Source organism: Myotis myotis, unplaced genomic scaffold, assembly GCF_014108235.1.
Source record: "Myotis myotis isolate mMyoMyo1 unplaced genomic scaffold, mMyoMyo1.p scaffold_m19_p_18, whole genome shotgun sequence".
Taxonomy (NCBI): Eukaryota; Metazoa; Chordata; class Mammalia; order Chiroptera; family Vespertilionidae; genus Myotis; species Myotis myotis.
The window spans coordinates 14,537,707-14,562,126 of NW_023416322.1; the positions used below are offsets into that span (position 1 = coordinate 14,537,707).

The 24,420-nt window shown below is 37.4% G+C and overlaps 1 protein-coding gene across 3 annotated transcripts; it reads right to left on the bottom strand.

Annotated features, from left to right (window-relative positions):
* Nucleotides 1-1,846: 1,846 nt before the first annotated feature.
* NSL1 (NSL1 component of MIS12 kinetochore complex) lies at nt 1,847-24,375 on the bottom strand. Of its 3 annotated transcripts, none has more exons than XM_036343373.1 (6): nt 24,111-24,359; nt 20,292-20,370; nt 16,087-16,217; nt 13,810-13,864; nt 3,651-3,718; nt 1,847-2,917 (listed from the first exon to the last, which is right to left on the bottom strand). In XM_036343373.1, exons 1-6 carry the CDS (start codon nt 24,342-24,344, stop codon nt 2,639-2,641), a joined length of 846 nt encoding a protein of 281 aa, XP_036199266.1. In that variant the 5' UTR covers nt 24,345-24,359; the 3' UTR covers nt 1,847-2,638. The 3 variants fall into 3 exon arrangements, with proteins under 3 accessions (XP_036199266.1, XP_036199268.1, XP_036199267.1); XM_036343375.1 differs by lacking the exon at nt 1,847-2,917 and adding an exon at nt 4,222-4,326 and having other exon boundaries at nt 24,111-24,375; XM_036343374.1 differs by lacking the exon at nt 1,847-2,917 and adding an exon at nt 4,166-4,326 and having other exon boundaries at nt 24,111-24,375.
* Between the last annotated feature and the right edge of the window lie 45 nt (nt 24,376-24,420).

Sequence of the window (24,420 nt, forward strand, 5' to 3'; positions counted from 1 at the left end):
TCTAGTTCCTGTGCTGGCACACCCTGGCCTTCCCCAGGACCCAGCAGCTAAGGGGGCCTCCAGAACTCCACCACAGTGCTTGGACCACTACCTGTTCTGACTGTCCAGTGCCTGTGCTGTATTCATCAATCCCCAATCCTCTGACCTTCCCAATATGACTGTCCCAATTTCCTACTGAATTCATATTTGGGATGTTCATTATTATGTTTATACAAATATTGTTCACTGTGGAGTCAATCTGTAACTATGATTACATTTTTCTTGTACAGCTTTCTGCTTTTACTGTAATGAATAAATGCCTGATTTTTTTTTTTTTTAAATTCATTTCTTTGGACACCTGAATACAGACTGCTCTAACTATGGCGTGAAACTTTGGACTTGCTGAGGGACTTCAAGTTTCAGCTGTCAGTCTGGGGGTTTTAAAATAGAACAAACTTGCCCTCGCTGGTGTTTCTAAGTTGTTAGAGCATCAGGCTGTGCACCGAAGGTTCTCGGGTTCGATTCTCAGCCAAGAGCACACACCTGGGTTGTAGGTTTGATCTTAGCCCTCGTCAGGGCACGTGTGGGAAGTAACTAATCGATGTGTCTCTCTCACATTGATATTTCTCTTCTTTCTCTTTCTCTCTCCCTTCCCCCCCTGCTCCCTTCCACTCTCTCTAAAAAAAAAAAAAAAAAAAAAAAAAAAAAATGGAAAAAATATCTTCAGGTGAGAATTAACAAAAAAATTAAAATAAAATAGAAAATATTTTTAATTATAAAAATTTCCAGATACAAGAATATATCTATCACACAGATACAATGTTATCAAGATTTTTACCACATTTGCTTAAGCTATTCCTTTTCCTTTTGCTGACATATTTCAGAGCAAGTCCAAGACATCAAGTTCATTAAACAATATACATCTCAATATGTATCATTTTTAAAAGAGAAATTTTCTTTTATAATCATAATGCAATTATCTAATCTAGGAGAATTAATAATTCTTTTGTTTGCAGGCTTTTGGAGTAAAATAATTCATACAGAATTATATACTATAAAAAACACTGCCTTAGAATAGCAATATTCTGTAGACTCAAACAATTTAAAAATGAAATTTAGTATGTTCTGAAATGCAAGGTACTGAGCTACCATTCAACTAAAGCTGGGTTCAAAAGTGCCTAAGACAACTCTTAAAAAAAAACACATGCCCTAACTGGTTTGGCTCAGTGGATAGAGCGTAGGCCTGCGGACTGAAGGGTCCCAGGTTCGATTCCAGTCAAGGGCATATACCTTGGTTGCGGGCACATCCCCAGCAGGGGGTGTGCAGGAGGCAGCTGATCGATGTTTCTCATCGATGTTTCTAGCTCTCTGTCCCTCTCCCTTCCTCTCTGTAAAAAATCAATAAAATATATTTTTTAAAACAAACAAAAATCACAGTATAAAGATTTTAGTCATTGCACATTATTTTAATAAAAAAAAACTGCTTTATACAAATATACAGATCTCAAATTGTAACATTAAAATACAGAATACCATAAAGTGGCTATGAAAGTTTTCCTAATTGAGACAGACTTTCTGTCACATTTTGACATTTATGATTATTAACACATAATAAACACAAGAAGTAGAGATTTCCAACCTCATGATTAATAAATTCCTTTGCAAACGAATGAAGGTACAATCATCAAAAGGGGAAACAGTTGGCAAGTTAGATAGCCCTGCCTACATTGTGTTAATGTGAGTAAAAGACACAGCAGGAGCTATAAGGAACTGTAGTTAAATATTCGAAGTAGGGGCAATATAGCTTTCTCAGACTTCTACCAATGATTATATCCTTGATATATAAACATCCTTAAATATGAAATAGTTCAGATTACATCTATATTTATTCCACATGACAATTTCTTAATGTATTACTCTGATGTATATTTTTGAACTGGAGTCATATACAAAGAAATAATGAGAAATCCTTAAAAAATATTATTCACAAGTCAAATTATGCTTAAAAATTAAAAGGTCTATGAAAAACAATGTGTGGGCAAGAAATATTGGGAGAAATTCTTCCACAAATAGTAGCTGTCTTGTCTTATAACACAAAATAAAAACAAAACTTCCTACAATTAAACTCACAGACCTAAATTAGCTGAACTAGAGTGACAAAGTCAAAGCTAGTCTTTCATTTGCACATTCATTTGATAAAACAAATCACACTGAAAACAAAAAAACACCAAAAAAACAAAAACAAAAACCCTCCTGTGCAGAACTGGTGATTCCTCTCAGCACTTAAATGAAGACAACTGTTACACAGCTCTTTTTTAAAGAAAGCAGTATATCCAGGAAACAGAATGTTACTCATAAAATTCCATAAAAGCTGTAAAGCAGCCAAAAGTTGATGGCATTTAAGGACAGTAAAAGATTGTACTGTTTATACTCATTGATGGGCTTTGTGCCAACATTTAAAACTATGCTTTTCATCGACTATAGACGAAACATTGAGGAAATACAATATTACATCATACCCCAGGACAGTTATTACATCTGTATAAAGAAATCACTAAAGAGTTACTTGTTATTTTAAATGAAGTTCTGTCTAGGCATCAGACTTTAATCTAAATGCTGACAGTGCCTAATTTCAACTCCCGAGATAAACAAAAATAGCTTACGTATCAAGATAAATTCTCTTTGGCCGCAATGGATACCATTTTCTCTGGGGGCAGTCTTTAGTTTGCTTTCTTTTCAGTACCACGTTAGTGGTTTTGCTGGTAGAAGTCTCTGTTGGTGTGGTTTCTATTTGTGTTATAAAGCTCTCAGGTTTAACATCTGGCTCCCTATAACAACTGGAAAAGACTTCTTGGTGGATTCTCTGGAGTTGGATAACAGGCTGCATCTTCAAAACTTGGGAAAATCCATCTCCTTGTTCAATTAATGCAGGCAAGGACTTAAAAAAGTAAACAAACAATAATACTCAAAATTAATCTCAGGTTGAAACAGAAATACACAGCTGCTGGCCTGATTGCCCCTAACCGCCTCTACCTCGGCCGCTGCCACTTTGTGGCTTTGTCCAGAAGGATGTCCGGAAGATGTCCAGTCTAATTAGCATATTACCCTTTTATTAGTATAGAAGATTTTAAGACTCCAATTTGATATGCTATATACTATAGTGGTTAACAATATAAGCTCTGGAGACAAATAACCAGAGTTTAAATCCTGGCTGAGTTACTTATTTGGACAATCTAGTTAGCCTCTCTGTGCCTTAGTTTCTTCAGCTATAAAATAGGGAAATAGCAGTACCTATCTCATAGGGTTATTGGAAGGATAATGAGGTAATATAATATATGTAAAGCAGTTAAATGGTACCTGATCCATGCTAAATGCTCACTAAATGTTAGCTGGTATTATTATCCAAAATCATTTGTTGGACTGCTAACTCTCAGAACTCAAAAATATAACCAACCTTTAAAGAAGCCAGGTATAATACTGGCACACAGTAGGTATCTAATAAATGGTAGTTATTCTGAATGTCACTGTTGCTTAATTAAGTCATTAATGACCTATTTTAAAAACTACTAAGAATTCCTATTACAATAGACTAAAACACATATGGCTGCTAAAAGCAAATACCTAGCTACAGATTTTGTTCATTTTATAATTTTTTAGCATATAGTTTTTACCTTCATGGCTTCACTGATCTCCTTAGCTACTGTTTCTCCTCTGCATCTCAAATTTTCCACACGAGAGGCTGCAAAGAAACCGTCAAACAGTATTTTATATTTTTAAATCTAATAACATCATAAAAGACATGCAGATGCTACCTAGATAAACATCTGTCAGGGCTATTCACCTTAGTTCAAGCTTTCTTAGGATAGTTTATAATCTATTAAAACAAGTATCCTTTTAAATTTATCTAGATACATAAGACTAAAAACATAAGAACAGTAGAGTAAAAGAAAGTTATACACATATGATAGACAACAAGAGTTGTATTATGAGTAGTCTTAACACTGTGACTCCAGATGAAAGCATGTTTGTTCCTATATTATTTACCATTATGTTTAACATCTTCAAGCCCTATCATCACATTTAAAATAAACACGGGCTAATATTTGATATTTATACTATTCTGAATTTTACAAAAATAAAACATATTTGGACTTTAGAATTTGTATTCACACTGCATCAAAGATACCTAAATGGAACTTCTGGAATAGATTGCGGGTAGTATATTAATTTTTCTTTTCTTACTTCTTTGATGCTTTTCTAATTCCAAATATATTTTCTTTTCTTTTAACCTCTGTTATAAGTGTTCACGGCTACTTCATAACAGACCTGCATATTCAGGGATAAAACCTAAAACTCCAAGAGAAACCAGAAATGTGAAAAATCATTCTATTATGAAATTGTCTACAAATTAGTTTTTAGTCACTAGAAATTTCCTTTTTATTTCCAGTGTCCTGACCGGGAATCAAACCTGAGACCCTTTGGTGCACAGGAGGACACTCTAACCAACTGAGCCACATCAGCCAGGGCAGAAATTTCATAAAGTCTAGGCAAACAAGTCCATAACTATGTTAGAAGGACTATAACTTTATCAGCTTCAAGAGACTGGCAAATAAGTCAAGAAAATAATTTCTTTTATAGCTGCTATTTTCCTTTTCTGACTTTCCTTAGCTCAAAAAAGTGAGAACACTTCTAGAAAAAAAGGAAATGAATAGTAAAAGCAAATGAGAGAAAGAAGGCACTCAAAGTTGAAAGCAGGCCCCGAAAGAGCAGTCACTCAAAGGTGACATGATGGGCTCAAGAAAGGGTTCTCAACCATTTTTGTTACCAGAAATTTCTTTTGAAATCCAATGAAGCCCATAGACCCCTTCTCAGAATACGTTTTTAATGTACTGGTTTTTAAAATTGATATATAATTTACATACGGTGAAATATATATCTTAAGTTTAGCATTCAATCACCTTTCACAAATATATACCAGGATGGACATTTCCATCACTCCAGAAAATTCTTTTGTTCCCTTTCCCCAGTCAACCTTCTCTATAGGAAGCAACCATTCATGTGATTTCTATCATTATACATTAGTTTTGCTTACTCTAGAATTTCAGAATGTTTTAAAATAAAATTTAAAAATATGATTATTTAAAAGTTCTGCCCTGATCGGTTTGGCTCAGTGGATAGAGCGTCGGCCTGCGGACTCAAGGGTCCCGGGTTCAACTCAAGGGGCATGTACCTTGGTTGCGGGCGCATCCCCAGTGGAGAGTGTGCAGGAGGCAGCTGATCGGTGTTTCTCTCTCATCGATGTTTCTGACTCTCTATCCCTCTCCCTTCCTCTCTGTAAAAAAATCAATAAAATATATTTTTAAAAAAAGTTGTATATGTAACATGTGTCCCTTTACTAATGATTTAAATAACATCATCAAGTGGCAGGTCTAATAATTACTGTAATATGAAAATAATGAGTATAAACAATATTGTGAAGTATCTCCAACAACTGAAATTGAAAATATCTGTGGCTTCTAGTAGCAAAAAAAGTTACAGGTATGGCTAGTATCACCACCATTTCCTGCATTCTAAATGGAAAGGAAATGCTAAATTTCAGTTTGAGGTTAGTAAAAATAGCAATGTAATTTTTTTCCTACCCAAGCCTATAGTCCCCTATATTCTAATAATTGTATTTATTGTACACATGAAGATGCAATGGGCATATTACTTGAAAATATATCTACCACACTGTTTAAAAATAAGTTTATCCTGTTTCCCAACTATGCAGACACTCCGCATTCTTGAGCAAGGTAGTTACATGTGTTTATGTGTAGGTGTGGATATAAAGTCATCAAGCTGTGCACTGTATGTACACCCTAATACAGTATTCACACGCATATACATAATAACGAACAAAATCTTTTTAAATATTTACTCTAGAAAATTGTCCTACTTTTATGTATTGGGCAAGACAATCATATTCTTCTTCATTGTTATTGCATGGTTTACAAAAGAATCTATCATCCAAGGTATCCTTAATTTTTTAAAAACACGTGCTACTTTTTAATTGTCTATAAACCCACACTGATGGGACAACAACAACTGTTCTCCATCTGCTGCACAAGCAATGACAATGTAAAAAGTACCAAGAGTAGTTTGGGTTTGTGTGTAAAAAGGAGTCAGGCCCCAGGCTTAGATAATTATAAACATATGTTCACACATAAATGTCTGGTGGAATATTCTAAAGTTGTGCTGGACATATAAGACATTCAGTATTCTTATTTCCTGACTACAAAATGCCAGCTGTACCCCCCTATTACTGTGGTTAACCAAACACTTTCCAACCCCCACTTTTTCAAAATATATTTTGATTGATTTCAGAGAGGAAAGAGAGATAGCAACATCAATGATGAGAGAGAATCACTGATTGGCTGCCTCTTGCACGCCCCCTACTGGGGATCGAGCCCACCACCCAGGCAGGTACCCTTGACCAGAATCCAACCCGGGACCCTTCAGTCCACAGGCCCGACTCTCTGAACCCCCACTTTTCCAAAAGGACCACTAGGGGGCAGTACTGCCTCCAGTGAGAATCAAGCTGTTCATTATCTATCAGAACTTGCTTGGGAACAAGAACCTCATTTTCTCAACCTTGGACTCCCCAGTGTTGAACACAGTGCTTGGCATGTGGAGTGCTCCATACGTATGATGGACAAGGCTATGACAGAGGGTTCTGTGGAGGCACAAAGGAGGGTGAGGTCAATCCAACAGGAGAATTGAAAGGAGTAAAAGCTTTACAGGTGTTACAAAGAGAGTCACCTTAAACAGATTTGGTGCTGGAGGCTGGAGAGGAGTCGGGGTAGGAGGTAGGGTGGAAGAGGAAGTGCTATGCCAAAACAAGGGAATAAATCAAGAAAGAAGAAAACACAGGAACCAGGAAACATGATTCCAAACATTAGAGAAGGAAAGGAAATTCCCAAGGTGATGAGGAAAGGAACAGACAGGATATAAGTTTTGCACCAGGCCTAGAGAGCAACCAGTCCAGATTAGAACAGGAAGACAAAAGGCTCCCAGAGGAATACCTCAAGAAAAAGAAAAAGGTTTTAAAAATGAATTTGATGGATAACCTGAAGTGTTTACCACAGTGAGAGGAATTTTACAGTCCTATCGGAGTGTACAGGAAAGAACTGATAGACACGAAAGCAAACAAAGCAAATAGAAAACTAAAGCAATTAACATTACAAATATTAATACTGCTGTTCTTATGTTTTTGGCTTTTTACAAAGGGAGAGATTAAAAGTGAAGCTAATCAGTATAGATTATTCTTTTGAGAAATTAGGTGTCAAAAAGTAAAAGAGAGTTCAGAGAAGAGAAACACAATGGCATGAAAACTTCCCCTAACTGATCCTCTGACAGCCCATCCCTATAGTAGTATAAGCTGGCATACACTGTCAATCAATCTTATGTAATACCTTTAGCAACCCTGTGAGGCAAGCAGGTTTCATTAGCCTCCTTTTATAGATAAGGAAACAAGCTGCAAGAGCTGAAAAATGTACCCAGAATTGAATAGAAGTGGAACCATACTTCCTCGAATCCAAAACACTTGCTCTTCTATATTCTATAAATAACTTTCCAAAACATCACTTTGTCAAAAATCATACTATACTCATAAGAATAAAATCTAAAAGTGGTCAAAAATCAGCTCCAACATAATGAAATCCTCTTTTTTTTAACATATGTTTTTATTGATTTCAGAGAGGACGGGAGAGGGAGAGAGAGATAGAAACATCAATGATTAAAGAATCATTGATCTGCTGACTCCTGCACACCCCCTACGGAAATTGAGCCCGCAACCAGGAATGTGCCCTTGACCAAAATCGAACCCAGGACCCTTCAGTCTGCAAGTTGACACTCTGTCCACTGAGCCAAACCAGTTATGGCATGAAAACCTCTTGAAATAAAAACATATTATGCCTAGTAAAGAATTAAAAATAGGACAATTCTATAGTTAAATCTATTTTAACTATTAATATTACAGTATGTTTAAGTTAAGTGAATTAAATTCCTTTAATTGAAAACTAAAAAGAATCAATAATTTTAAGAATAAAACCAAATACACAATGATTAAAAATATAGTATATAAAGGGGAGAAAAACAAATACAAAAATGATCACTAAATATGTGACTATTATCTGTAAATGCATCAAAAAAACATTTTCCAACATTAATATCTGTTTCAGAAATTTCAAAATATATAAACTTTTCACTCACTCTCTCAAGATTATTTTGTAACTAGTAAGAACATATAGATACTCCTGATAGACAAACACTTAACTGAAGACTATCTCCATGCCAATAGCTGGTCACTGCCCTGAAAGAGATGGAGCCACACACATTCCCAATGGCTTTCTCTCCACAGCCTTGATGGGAATATCTTCATGGCACCACTATTTACCCTCTCATCATACAAAAGGTGTTTAGGGATCCCAAATCCTATTTAGACAACATGTAGTAGAACTAATGTGCATCTGAATTGGGAAATTCCTAATATTTTTCATCACAAATATAGTAGTTCAGCTACTTGATAGATTAAACAGGTCTTTAGAGGTTGGCCTAAAAACTTATCCATTTATAATACCACTAGAGGCCCGGTGCATGAAATCTGTGCACTGGGTTGGGGTGGGGGCCCTCAGCCTGGCCTGCACCCTCTCACAGTCTGGACAACTCAGGGGGATGTCCGCCTGCTGGCTTAGGCCCACTCCCTGTGTCCCCCTCGCAGTCCAGGTCCCCTCGCTCCTTACTGCCCACCTGCTCGCTGCTCCTTAGCACTGCTGTGGAGGCGGGAGAGGCTCCCACCACCACCGCTGCGCTCACCAGCCATAAGCCTGGTTTCTGGCTGAGCAGTGTCCCCCAGGTGGTCAGTGCACACCAGTCATTCTGGTCGTTCCGCCGTAACGGTTGCTTAGGCTTCTAGTATATGATAAATTTGTGTTTTTCAGGGGGAAATGCATTTCAAATTCCAAAGCTCAGGTTAATTATGAATTCTTGAAACATAACAATTTGTAAGTGGGTGGCTACCTGTAAAAATGCTGGCAGTGGCTTAAGCAAGCTGGCATTATTAGGAAGAAGAGGAACTGGCTCTTAAGTCCTCTGCTTATAGGGTCAGCAAAAGAACTGGAAGTATCACCAAGTCTACTGCAGAGAAACTTAAAATAGCTCCTTGTCATCACTACATGTTTAGTGAAGGACGAGGGGGAAAAGTCTCTTTAATTAACTTCAAAGAACATTTTGAAAAAGAAGACAATATGGGAGCAATTATTAGTTTTATTAGTAGGATCACAAAAGATTATGAAAACTCATCCGATTGGTAGGCAGCTAATCAGAAGATTGATGCAAGGATATTAAAAAAACAAGTTTGTTCTTTAAAATGTGGAAGTTAAGCACCCTTGAAGATAATGCCTTCCCTAGTCACTGGCTTTCTAAAACATAGGGAAATGAAAAAGTGGAAGTGAAAGATTGAGTAATCAACCTAGTTTTGCTTTCAGGTCACTGGACTGACTAAACTAGGAAACATAAAATTCCAAAAGCCTGCAAAAATTCAGAAATTCATCAAAAAAGTGTTCACTGAGTGCTTCCTTTCTATTTCCAATGTATTTTAGAGCATGAGTGAGCACGCATGTACATGAGCAGACATAACATAGAATGGCTGGCTTGTACTGGTTCTAAAGGAGTAACTAAAAACATAAGAACCATAGAGTAAAGCAGCATCCCTGGTGAAAATGAAACCAAAAATTGAGCTGTGATTTATGACTTTCTGGAAGATAACCCTACGCTACAACTTAAACAGGTCTGCAGCAGGTGTGTAATCTTCTGCATCCACTCCCACCTGCACCCCACCAGCTCCTTCAGTACAGTATCTCTCTTAAGGCACCAAAGACTTTCAAACTCCTACTTGTGTTATCTAGCCTTAGCCTTATCCTGTAATGCTCTTTCCCTCTATTCCCTCCACTACAGCCTCAGTGGTCTTTTGTTCCATAAATACTCAAGCCCATTCTTGGTGTAGAAACTTGTTCTAGCTCTTCTCTCTAACTGAAAAGCTCTTCCTCTTGTCACAAGATAAATTCCTTCTTGTTACTTCCTCAGAAAAGTGTTTCCCATACCTAAACAACCACTCTAGTGCTGATATTATTTATTTTTAGATTTGTTTATACTCTTCTGTTCCCACGAGAATGTAAGATCCATAGAGCAAGGATCTTGTCTGTGTTGGCCACCATTATATTCTCCACACTGAGAACAGTTCTGGCCTATAGCAGACACTCAATAAACATACTGACTATGTAGACGAAGAGTGGTCATTCAGTATTTATTGAGCATGGTGCCCTATGCTGGCTACATAATGCAAACTCAAGTAAGAAAGCTCATGGACCTTTCAGTTTTGTGAAAGACCATAAGCAAGGGAACACACAAATACTTGCATATTGTAACAAATGCTATTAAGGAAATAAGTGTTATGATTGAGAATTGAGGAGAGGCTATTTTAATTAGGGTGGTTAGAGCAAAAAGGTACGTGCCTGAAATGAATTTGGAGAGGTAGGTTGGGAGCCAGATTATGTAAGGGGAATGCCAAGAAGTTTGAAGTTTATTGTATATTTTAAAATTGGAAGCTTTTAGGATTTTAAGCAGAGAATGAAAGCTGATTTGTGTTTTTAAAAGTATCTTAGACTTCTAGTCAAGTTGACTTGAGGTTCACAAACTCCCCATCTTTTTCTAAAACATCATTGAATGAATACAGAAAATTTCAAAAGAATATCCCAAGTATATACACAATTAATATTTCTATGAACAACAAAAAAAAAGAAAAGTATACTAAATCAGTTAAGTCAAATATCATGCCCACAGACATGCACCCTAGGCTTAAACAATTTTGTGGATGAATCTTATCCACTCTTTGAAAAAAACAAATAACCTCTATGTTTACAAACTGTCCTATGAGAGCATGAATACGAAGGATCCACTCAGCTTGAGGATAGTGGTTACTTCTGAAGAGGGAGTGGAATGGGATGGTGGAGGCTACAAAGAAAGTTTCAGCTATATCCATACCTTTTAGTTCCTGAAAAGGTCTTAATTGGCAAAATGTGAATAGCCCTCAAGTATGAGTGGTAGGTACAAAGATGCCATTATCTTGTACTCCACATTTTCTATGTTTGATATATTTGAAATAATTTTTAAAAAATCAATTGTGCCTGATGTCTACACCTTGAAATGGAAGAGAGCAAGAGTGAAACAGGAAGCCCTTCTAGAAAGCATGTGTACAAATCCTGGCTAGAGTAATGGTGACCGAGACTCGAGGTGATAATAATGAGATGAAGTAGATTAAAGTAAGATTATATTTCCATGGAATAATTTGTGGAACTTATTGACAGACTGGATATGAGGAGCTCAGAAGAGGAAAAACTCAAGGTTAACTTATGGCTAAAGCAATGTGTACATGAAGGTGTCATTTTATCCGACGGAGAAAACTGGGAAAGGAACCAGTTAGAGGGCACGATAGAATCCTATTTTATGTTCATCTCCTATTTCTTCCACTCAGACATAAGCTCTTTATGGGGAGCATCTGTCTACTTTACCTTACCTCTGTATTCCCTAAAGTTCCTAACATAACTATGCCAAACCAATGTTATACAGTATACACTGCCTATGTTCAGTTGCTCCTCTGTATCTGGGATTCTACATCCATGGATTCAACCATGGATGAAAAAAAAGTTACATTGTTGCTGACATGTACGATGTAGTTAGGCCTGTGATAATTGTGTCTGTACTAAACATGTATGGACTTTTTTTCTCATTACTCCCTAAGCAATATAGTATAACAATTATTTACACAGCACTTACATTGTATTAGATATAAGTAATTTAGAGATAATTAAATTATACAGAAGGATGTGAGCAGATTATGTAAAGGATTTCACATCTGTGGATTTTTATATCTGCAGGGGATCCTGGAACCAATCCTCCCAGTAACCGAGGGAAGACTATATTGTTTTGAAAACCAGACAACCTCTTTAAAAAGTATCAGCTTTCAAAAACATGTGATATCACTTAATAGTCTAGTAACAAAAAGTAACTTTCAAGAAGTTCCAATACGTTTTCTCATGCAGCTTATTTAGATTTTTATGTTCCATATATATTTGTTTTCCACATTAAGCCATTTTAATTAATTTCATATGATTTTACCAGCTAGATGTATTATAAGCTATGCAATATTAAAAGGCAAACCACTGTAAATGGGATAAAATTTATAATAGGGTTATTATTACATAGCATCTCCTTATCAATTACTATTCATGTATTTTAGTTATACAGAGCCCCTTATCTCACATGATTCAAAAACAACCTCAAATAAGTAGGCAGGAACGTTTCTGTAATATTTAGAGTTGGTACTCACACCGAAAGCATTAGGTCCCTTATCATAAGGAAACTAATGCTTGAAGTGACTTGTCCAAGGGTGTACAGCAAGCTAATATAACTGCAAGCTAATTTTGCTATGCTTAAAGAGCTGATGCTATTCTAAGCTTATAAACATTATGAAAATGTATAATGACCAAATCTCCTCAAAATTTATCCAGAAGATAGACTCTAATTATTCCTTTGCTTACTTTTGAAGTCAGAATCATATGATACAGAGATTTTTCTAATACAATTATTGGAATGGTAGGAATAAAATCATGTAGACCTTCAAGGGACCATTAAAGCAAATCTGTTTTCCTTCCTAAGATAAAAAGGTCACCAAGTTTCTTTAGAGGGAATTAACTGTGTCTAAAAAGTCATAATACTTGAGAATATTATGATACCACAAGTTTCAATTCTTATTTTTATGTTGCTCAAAACCAAAACAAGTATATTTCAACCACTGCATTTGGCAACTATCCCTTTTTGGTGAACCATGACAACTAAGCATTAAGTCTAGGTCAATTTTTATTTCAAACACAGTGAATGCTGTGATTTTAAGTACTTTCAGAGTATCTTTATGCTTGTATTTCCCCTTCGTAATTTATTCCATTAACTTGGGGGTTTTGGGGAGGGCAAGGAGACCTTTCTGGTAGTTCAGAATTCAACAAAAGTAAGGTCCTCAAAGCCATACATATAACTATCCCTTACAAATTAATCAGGTCTTAACAATTTTTTTAATACCTCAGAAGCAGTACTTTTGCATGCCATAAGTAAATTCCAAAAGGTTTCTTAGGAAAATTGTTACAAATTTTTAAATGTGAGAATGGAGCCACTTAAAAATATAATGATCCCACATTTTTAGCAATGCCACTTGTTTCTGGGTTTACATAACTTTGTATCAATTTGATTTCTCTGTTTTAGAGGATGGATCTAAATGGAAACAGAATTGAGTTGAAAGGTGTAATAAGTGTGTACATCTCTTCTTAAGTTCAACATTGTATTTTTAGTGGATTTTATTTTGTAAAGAATAAAAACCAATGAAGGCGACACTGGAAAGTGACACCATGCGTACTTCAATAGTTTTACTCTGGCCATAGTGCAAAGTTAGAGATGGGAGAGTATTATAATAAAAGTAAGAGACTGGAAAGCTGTTATAATAGTCTAGGTCAGGAGAAAGCTTTATAAAGCCCAGATTTCTGGGTCCTATTCCTAGAGATTCTGAGTCAGTAGGTTTAGAGAAACTTCTCATATCCTTAGTAAAGAGCTAAACATGGCTGGCTGGTAGTGAGTTGGAGCATCAAAGGGAAGATACCCTTGATGCTGACACCTTTAAATGAGTATCAGGAACCCATAAAAGTTACAAGCTGATTCTGCATTTTTACCACAAATGAACAGACTCACCTGGATCAGGGTCATATTTTAGGTCCAATGGGCGTACAACAGGGTGGTATTCCTTCTAAACATAATATAAATTAAAACAGATTTAATTTCACCACTTAATGCCTCATATAAACATTTTCTTCAGCTAATGTAAGCAAATATACTATTAGTTGTACCATTCTTTTGCCCCCCCAAAAAACCTCCCAAAATGAAATCCTGCAATCTGTAGGAAAGGGAGAGGAAAAGAAAAGATCAATCTAAGTCTGAACTATACCTTTTATAGTATTGCCACCTACTGCATACACTAAGAAATTACACCATAAAAAATTTAAGACAAGCAATCAAGCAAATTAAAGGCACAGAGACTAAATTTTGTGTTTCAAGTACTAGGTAGTCTCCAAATTATGAGTGAACTGTTTTTCAAAAGTTCACTTTAAGACAAGGGTTTGGAACTCAGAACTCATATTCCCACAGAAACTGTTTTTAAAAGTGGCTGCCACTGCCATGTCAGCACATTAAAGCCTATATATCCTGTGATACACTAGGACTACAGTAGCAGAATTATAGGAACAGGATCTACAATTCAGGCAAAAAGAGGAAAATCTTCCTCCTTACTCTTGCCCAAAGCTAGCAAGAGCCAAGAAGGTTTTTTAAAAAGCTGTCTTGGGAGCTGGGGTCTGGGGGTGGTGGTGGAGGGATTGAGAAAGAGAGAAAAGAAGCTGACTTAGAATAGAAGTAATCCTGTTATTTGCAGATTTTTAATATTTCCTACAACTTTTGTGATATGCTATGTTAGTACAGTTTTGGTAATATTATTATATTTAAAATCTTTTTTATTGAAATATTAATGTTTATTGCATGTAACATTATTATACTTAAAATCGTTTTTCTTGAAAACAAAAAAATAATAAATAAAAAATAAATTTAAAAAAAGAAGCTGTCTTGCCCTAGCCAGTTTGGCTCGGTGGATAGAGCATCAGCCTGCGGACTGAAAGGTCCCAGGTTCAATTCCGGTCAAGGGCACATGCCAGGGTTGTGGGCTCGATCCCCAGTGGGAGCGTGCAGGAGGCAGCCGATCAATGATTCTCTCTCATCATTGATGTCTCTCTCTCTCTCTCTCTCTCTCTCTCTCTCTCTCTCTCTCTCCCTTCCTCTCTGAAATCAATAAAAATATGTTTAAGAAAAGTGGAGACTATGTCCTCTCTTTAAAAATTAAAAAATAAAAAAAGTAAAAATAAAAAAAGAAACTGTCTTTAGTATCTTCACCCCATCCGTTTTGCATCACTTTTAAACTTCCACAGCAGTACCTTGATTAGGCCTGCCAACTTTCTTTCTTTTTGCGATACTGATTACTAGGTTTTTTTCAGGGAAGAAGGGGTAGTTAATAGGAAAGGAGACATATTTTGAATGTCTTTCCTAAGAAAACTTTAAAAAGGGGGTGGGGAATGAAGTAGAGTATTTCTTTGAAGAATAAGTGCTACAGAAGAAAAAAGGAAAAATTCTGCTTATAAATATTTTTTCTCATAGAATGACTAAAATATTTTAGATAAAGTACCTGCCTTTACTGTCTAAAACAATTCCTGAAAGGAAAGTAATCAAAAGATTTTTATGTAAAGTATGCTCATTTTAAAAACTAAGGGAAAAGAGTATATCACAATGTAAAACAACATGTATTTCTAGCTGTAGAGGCCAAAGCCACTTCCCCACAAACCTACTTTTGACCCATGATGACTTTGGGAGCTAAACAAATTACACACAATTCATAAAGCAAATTTCAGTATTACGAAAAGGTACTCAGTTTTCACCATGAATTTGACTAAAGGGTCTTCCAAAATATGTACTCATCTATACTTATAATAGGGTAATATGCAAATTGGTCAGGACACTGTCACATAACGGCCAATCAGTAGGAGGGTGGGACAGCAAGCTACCTGCAGCAAAGAGCTACAGGAGGGTGGAGCAGCGAGCTACTCGAGCACAGATCTGTGTGCAGGGCCACTGGTATACAAATAATATGCTAAACACAAATGACAAATAGAAAGAAAAGCCTTAAAACATAAATTTCTCCTTTTTTTCCCTTCCTGGTATCAGAATTATAAAGTCATTGTCAATCTTCCATCTTCAAAGTCTATGTTAGTGTGTTAGAACAGGAAAAAGTCTTCAAGGGACAAAAACAGTAGCAATTGAAGGAAAAATAAAAATGTCATTTATCTCTACATGAATTCTATACTTTAATTTTTTATTGTAGTTATACAGACACAACATAAACTTTACTATATTAAAGATAAATCATCTTACCAGAATTTCTTGTTTTGCTTTTATAATTTTTATGACACATTCAAGGATCTTTCTGGGATACTGCTTACGTTTCGTGGCTAAGTCTACTATGATTTCATCAAAGTGATCTTCAAGTTCTTTGATATCAGAATCTATTTAAAGAAAAAAACATATCAAAAAAATTTCTTAAAACACTGTTTATATTCTACATAGACATGTAATGTAATTAAACTAAATTTAGAAAACAGAGAGTAATTAAGGAAAACAAATATGGCAAGTTAGTGGATGCCCTCACTTTGGTGATTGATTCATTCATATATTGAACAATTGATTAATCAGAGAAACCTATTTTTTTTTTAATACTAAATACTAACTTCTATTATAATACTCTCACAGTTATAGGGGGAAAGAGGCCCCGGCCAGTTAGCTCAGTTGGTTAGAGCATCATCCCAATATGCCAAGGTTGCAGTTCGATCTCAGGTCAAGGCACATACAAGAAGCAACCAATGGCTCTGGCAGGTTTTGCTCAGTGGATAGAGCGTCAGCCTGTGGACTGAAGGGTCCCGAGTTCAAATCCCATCAAGGGCACATGCCTGAGCTGTGGGCTCAATCCCCAGTAGGGGGCATGTAGGAGGCAAACGATCAATGATTCTCTCTCATCATTGATATTCCTCTTGCTCTTTCCCTGTCCCATCCTGTCTAAAATCGATACAAATATTTTCTTTTTTTAAAAAAGCAACCAGCAAATGCATAATACATGCAGGAAAAAAATCAATGTTTCTCTCTCCCTTCCTTTCTCTCTAAAATCAATAAATTTTTTTAAAGTTTTATTAAATACTAAAGGTCATCAGCTTAACTGGTCTTATAGCTTGTGTTCTGCTATGTCAAAGCTTCATTAGTGAGAAGAACCATACGTATTTTTTGGAACCCTTTTTAGACACTTCTGATATATATCAGCATATATTTACATATTGGGTAGATATAACTGAGGTGCAGTATGGCCTTTCATTTATGTAACAAATATTAAGTCCAACTAAATTACTTATTTTGAAGATTATTAAAAGAGATATGGTCATTTCTTACTTTGAAAAGTCATTTAAATGAGCAGCCTCCCCTAAATTTTAATTTCCATTTGAAAAGTTTAATCGCTAACCTGAAAGGAAGAATGTACTATTTCACAATCAGCTAAAAAAGAAAAAATCAAGTCTCCCAGCTAAATCTTCTATGTAGGGAAGAAAATGGTTTCATAGCGCCACCTAATGATAAAGCTATAAAAGTGAAATGTATAAACAATTTGAGCAGGGAAGAGTCATTAATTCAACAAATATTTAGTGGGTGCCTACTGTGTGTCAAGCTAAGTGTTAAAAACATAGTAATGAGAAAAAAATATAGTCCTTGCTTTCAAGGAACTTACATTTTAATTTTTAAATGTGCCTGGTCAATCGTCCTAAAATCAAGTCCACTCAGGGTAGTTAAGGGGCAGAAAAGAAGTTGCTTTCACTTATATGTATATTCCTATGTTCCCTATATTCATTCATTTGCTCATTCGTTTGTCCACTCATTTATACAATGATCTCAGGGAATAAAATAGACAAAAACCTCTGCCCTTGTGAAGCTTACTTATTGCTTCTATGTATCAAGAGCAGATACAAATCCTATTAATTCTATCTGCTGAACATCTCTTGCACCTTTTTCTCTCCTTTCCCACTGTCATAGGGCAGATCTTCAAGGTATTATGCTGTACTACTGCAATAACCTCCCTAAGGTTCGCCTGCCTTGAATTTTTCCCTTCTCCAATTCATCCGCACACAGAGCCAGCAGTTAGCTTTCGTGTTAAGTTCTACTTAAAAGCCTTCACCAGTCCTGGCCGGTTTGGCTCAGTGGATAGAGCATCGGCCTGCGGACCAAAGGGTCCCAGGTTCGATTCCAGTCAAGGGCACATGCCTGGGTTGCGGGCTCAGTCCAATGTGCAGGAGGCAGCCAATCAATGATTCCCTCTCATCATTGATGTTTCTGTCTCTCTCTTCCTCTCTGAAATCAGTAAAAATACATTAAAAAAAAAAGCCTTCACCAGTTCCCCATTATCTACAACAGTGGTTCTCAACCTGTGGGTCGCAACCCCTTTGGCAGTCAAATGACCCTTTCACAGGGGTCGCCTAAGACCATCCTGCATATCAGATATTTACATTATGATTCATAACAGTAGCAACATTACAGTTATGAAGTAGCAACAAAAATAATTTTATGGTTGGGTCACAACATGAGGAACTGTATTTAAAGGGCCCGAAGGTTGAGAACCACTGGCCTACAAGGTAAAGTACAAATTCTTCAGCACATCCTAGAGGGCTCTCTGTGATCTGGCCCCAACTTATCTTTCTGACCATATCCGCCATTAGTTTTCCTAATTCATTTCTGACATTTTCAAAACATAGCACTCCTTTGTGCCTTTGCACATGCTATTTCCTCTCCTTGAAATGTCCTTCCTACTTCCTTTCTGTCTAGCACATTCTCATTTATTACATGCATTTAACAACCTAGTGTGTTATGTCTACTCCCACTTCCCAAAGAGTATAGTGTCCTTGTCCATTTCCTTCCATTAACGATGAGTTGCTAAATGGTAAGGACCATGTCCTTGCATCTATTTCCTGGCATTTGGCATAGTGGTTGACATTTATCAAGAGCCCATGAAAAAAGCAAATTTTAACTATTTTCCCTCACAGTTATAAGGGGGGAAGGGGACAAAGATATACATACTCCACCCAGGTTACTAACCTTTCAGGAAATATATGTGTTAATCTATAAATTGATTAATCCTATTGCTAAAGGCAGTCTGTGCCAATCAATAAAGCAATTCCAAAGTGACCTTAGAGAAAAAGAGTCAGATAAAGACACAGTAAAGGCTGTATAGCTTGAACTTCTAGATCAGCCGTGGGCAAACTACGGCCCGCGGGCCGGATCCGGCCCGTTTGAAATGAATAAAACTAAAAAAAAAAAAAGACCGTACCCTTTTATGTAATGATGTTTACTTTGAATTTATATTAGTTCACACAAACACTCCATCCATGCTTTTGTTCCGGCCCTCTGGTCCAGTTTAAGAACCCATTGTGGCCCTCGAGTCAAAAAGTTTGCCCACCCCTGTTCTAGATGGTTCTGATGCACTCCCTCTTCCCTACAATTACTCTAATAATATTTGAGAAATCCAATGTTACTGTTTTTAATGTCTTAATACATAAACCAGAAAGTACAATATAGTAACTCTGAGGAAATAACTACTACATAGGGATGTGCAAAAGTAGGCTTATAGTTGTGAGTACACAAAACAGTTTATTCTTGTATTATTATTTATTAATTATTATATTATTTGTATTACAACTGTAAACCTACTTTTGCCTATCCCTGTAATAATCCCAAGTCTTCTGGGCAAAGTATTATCTCAATGTTGAAAAAAAAATTACAACCACACAGGGTTATTTGATGGGCTTGGAATCAGCTCAAGGGTATCTGAATAATCAGAACAGTTAAAAGTGGTATTAAACTATGCTGGTCAGATCTCTATAATATCACTATGGGGACAGACAAAACACGCTGGCCCACTTCTCAGGACACTGCTGAAGAATTGTGCTTCTTTCCCCACACTGATCATTATTATTTTTCTACTGATTTTTTTCTTCCTACACTGAACATTTTCTTTCTACCAAAAACTTGGGATTTCTTTAGATATGTCAATAACATTAGTTAGGGTACAATCAAGTCTGCTTTGGACCAGGAAAATGTTGTCTTTTTAAGGAGGCTCTCTAAATATTGATCTCATACTTGACATAGTATTCTTATAGTTTAACTTCACATTTCTAAGGGTACTTCACTGTCTAAGGATCACTTGTAAAAATACAACTTGATTCATAAGGTATTAATCATAGGAATTCTCTGGGCCTTTTTCTTCAACTGGGGATAGTTTCACAGTATTTTCCAAGCAACTATTGACAAGGGTACTTTTAAAGATTGATCTGATGAAAGTCTCGTTGAGATGCCAGACAGAAATATAAAGATCAAGGTACCTACTGTGTTGTTTTCCTCAGATTACAACCAACAGTCTTCTAGATTAGTTTTCTCCCCCCCGTCCCAGTAAAATACATTTTAAAGAGAACATGAAAATGAAGACTCAAAATAAAGTAGCTACAAAAATAACTCAGAAATTAGCAACCAAAGGAGAAAGTTACATCACTTACCCCTGAAACAATCATCTGAAGCTTCTTGCCATGCCTGCCCATTAATGCTGACATTCTCTTGCACAGCAGATTCAAAAGTCTGCAATACATTCACAATAGTAATGTCACTAAAAATAACTTTAAATACTGAATTTAAACATTTTGGCAAGATAATCTGTTTGTTTTTTGTTAATCCTCGCCGAGGATACTTTTTCCATTGATTGTAGAATGGAAGGGAAAGAAGGTGGGAAGAGTGAGAAACATTGATGTGAGAGACACATGGATTGGTTGCCTCCCAACATGCCCCAACCGGGGGCGGGGATCACACCTACAACCCAGGTACATGCTACCCTTGACTGGACTCAAACCCTTTGGCGTGTAGGCCAACACTCTAACCACTGAGCAATGCCTGCCAGGGCATAATTTCAGATTTGTGAAAGAGAATATTTAAAAAGTGGCAGACTAGACTATTAGTATACTATTTTCAATGAAGATTCCATTGTAATTAATTCTACCTACACTTTCACTGATAGCCATTAAGCTACCTATGAGATAATTCAATCCAAAATTTTAGAATATTCTTTCAAACAAAAATATATATACTTCTTAAATGAAATAAAAAAATAAAACCTAACAAATTTGGGCTCAGTTGAATCTCAAGAGTATAAATACTACATATACTGTGAATGAACGTCATTGTTAACAAGAAGAAAAATATATATGCTTAAAAGAAAGTGAAATTATGTCTGCTTTATAAAGGACTGTATTTTTTAGAGATGTATACTGAAATATGTAGGATGAAATGACACGACATCTCGAATTTGTGTGAAAATTAGAAGTAACAAATTTTTGATAACTGTTAAATTTGGTGATGGATATATGGGTGTTCACTGTACTAGTCTATTTTTTTGTAGGGGAAGGCAGAGAGGATTGGTGGGTGGAAGGTAATCAACCAAAGACCTTATATGCATACATGCATAACCCATGGACACAGATAATAGGGTGCTGAAGGCCTGGAGCAGGGGTGGGGGGGTGAGGGCGGGCTGGAGGGAGTCAATGGGGGGAAAAAGGGACATATATAATACTTTCAACAATGAAGAATTATTTTTTTAAATGTTAATACATTAAAAAATAAAGGACTGCCCTGGCCAGTGTTGCTCAATGGTATCAGCCTGCAAACTTAAGGGTCAGGGGTTCAATTCACTTCCCAGCCCTGTTCGGGGCATGTGCAGGAGGCAACCAATCAATGTGTTTCTCTCACATTGATGTTTCTCTTTCTCTTGCCCCCCGCCCCCCTCGACCCCCGCCTCCACTCTTTTTCAATGGTAAAAAAATCCTAGGGTGAGGATTAACAAAAAGTAAAAAGAAAATAAAAGATTAAAGGAATATGGAAGCACCACTAAAATTTTGAATGCACATACCCTATTATCTAACAACTAGAGGCCCAGTGCACAAAATTCATGCACGGGTAGAGTCCCTAGACCTGGCTGGAGATCAGGGCCGATCTGTGGGGCAATCAGCAGGGTGAACAGGGGGCTCCCACTAGCACCCACCTTGACTGGCCTTGGGGCCTGCAGGCTGGGGACAGCTCCTGTGTTGAGCGTCTGCCCCTTGGTGGTCAGTGCACATCATAGCGACTGGTCATCTCATTATATAGGATGAGAATAGTCCTTTAGGTTAGGATACATTGCTAGAAGTGAGATCCTATATAATAAAAGCCTAATATGCAAATTGACCAAATGGCTGAACGACCGGTTGCTGTGATGCACAATGACCACCAAGGGGCAGACACTCATAACAGGAGCTGCCCCCTGTGGTCAGTGTGCTCCCACAGGGGGAGCACTGCTCAGCCAGAAACCGGGGTCACGGCTGGCAAGCGTAGTGGCGGGAGACTCTCCCGCCTCCGCAGCAGCACTAAGGACCCCGTGGGGGTCCCAGACTGCGAGAGGTCACAGGCCAGGCTGAGGGTCCGCGCCGCCCCCCCCCCCCCAGTGCACAAATGTCATGCACCGGGCCTCTAGTAAGAACATAAAGAGGATACACTAGGAATGTTTAATTTAGCACTGTTTGAAATTATAAAATACTGAGGAGAAAAATCACAAAATTTAAATTCAAAATTAGAAGAATGGTTAAATATTCAATATATTCATACCATGCAATACTTGAAAGGAATGAAGTATATTTGTACATAATACTGACAGACATATTTGGTAAAAGAAAAAAAAATGGGGGAGAGCAGGTTGCTAACAATACATCAGCATGACACTTAATGTATAAAACAAAACAAAAAAACAGAAAGAGAGAGGGAAAGAGAGAAAGTGAGAGAGAGAGAGATGTAAAACCATAAAGAAGGGTGTAGAAGGATTATAACCTCTATGTACCCTCCAAAATAGTAAATTTTTTCCAGGAAAGAAGAGGGATGGGGAAGGGAAATTCGAAGACTTTGCTTTATGTTATTTTATTTTTTTTTACAATGAGGATATATTTGGTATTTTGTATAATTAAAAATAAGCGTAAATCAAATAATGCATAATTATGAAATAAAATACGTTATTTTACACTTTAAAATTTTTATAAAGTAAGATATTTACTTTATATGTGGACTTCCAAGGATTATCTGGGAATACAAATTGTCATTGTAGTACTGGCACAATTGTACCAATACTACTTTTTAAAGAAAATCTGTTACTATATTATGTGGTTTTTAGACAGAGGTACATGAACATAATTAAAGCCTCTGCCTTTTATTTGTTCTCCTATTTAAAATAAAACACAAGTCGATTCCCTTGGTCGTTTACCTTCGCAGTTCCTAGAAAGGGGCAAACTCTAAGATCGTTACACAATAAAACAGTCTCCTTCCCAAAAAACCACTGAGAGCGTCTTTGGTTACAGGAGGGAATAAGCGCCACTGTTTACACAAAACGGGAATACAGCACAACTCGGGGAGTATTTCTTCATTCGCCTTCCACTTCACCTTTATTTTTATTGTTTGCATTATGATCATTCACGCTCACCGGTGTGCTGCATTTAAAATTTTTAAGCTTTTTTTCCTACATATAAAATGTGTGCTTTGTTATGACAGCCACCAATCCCTCCATTTGTTGTACCTTTCCCCCTAAAAAAAAAAAAAAAAAAAACTATCTTCAAAGGCTTTATTTACAAAATATTTGAGAAAGGAACGGGAAATGTGCTCTAAGGGCCAGTTATGATCTTAGGAGAAGTTTATAATCAAGACAGCTTCCTTATCTGGTTTAGACTTATAGGGGAGATGTTTTCACTCTCTTCACAAGATATTCTTAAAACACAGGCAAACGGAAAGGCCAAAAGCTAGCCTGGTGCCCGACTGACTTCCAGGATTCCCGTTCCCGGAGAAATCCTCCCGGGTCTGCGTGCACGCGAACCGGGCGCTGCCAGGCCTTGAAAGGCGGCTCATCCCAAAGAAGATGAGCTGTACGTTTCGGACACCAAACGGGAAAAGCCGGGCACTAACAAAAGCACGAAAAATATCTCCGTCGGGTTTTTAAAAGTGTTATTATTAAGTTAAAACGCTATCTTGGTCATAGTGGGTTAAGTAAAACATGTTACTGCAGTGAATTTCACCTGTCTTTTCTAACTTTTAATAAGTTACCTACATAGCTCGCCTCGTTCTTTTCTATTGGGCAGCGTGGGTCTCTCTCTAGGTAATTAATGCCCGGCGGCCACTAGATCTATTTCGTCCCCTCGCGCTCCTCGGGCTGCTCTTCCTGAGCCTGGGCACCGCTAACTCTGCCCGCGCAGCCTCTCGAGCCCCAAGACCGGGGAAGAGGGTGAAACGACAAGTGCCGGCTACTGGGCCCGTACCCACTGCGCGTCTCGCAGCGCGGGCTCCCGAATCTCCTCCGGCAGCGCGTCCCCGAGCTGTCGCACGAAGCGGCCGCACAGTTCCACCAGCTCCAGCACGGCCTGCTTCGAGGTGCAGCGCACGCGGAAGTCCTCGCGGGGAGTGGCGGGGCCCGGGGTGCGGTCTTCTGTCCCGGCCGCTCGCTCCAGGTCCCGCGGAGGCGAAAGTCTCACCAACTCGGGAGCCCCCGCCATTTTCCCAGTTTGAAGCGGGGGCGGGAACTCTGGGAGCGGAAGCGAGTGCCACCGGGCGAAAGTGTCCGGGTGCAGC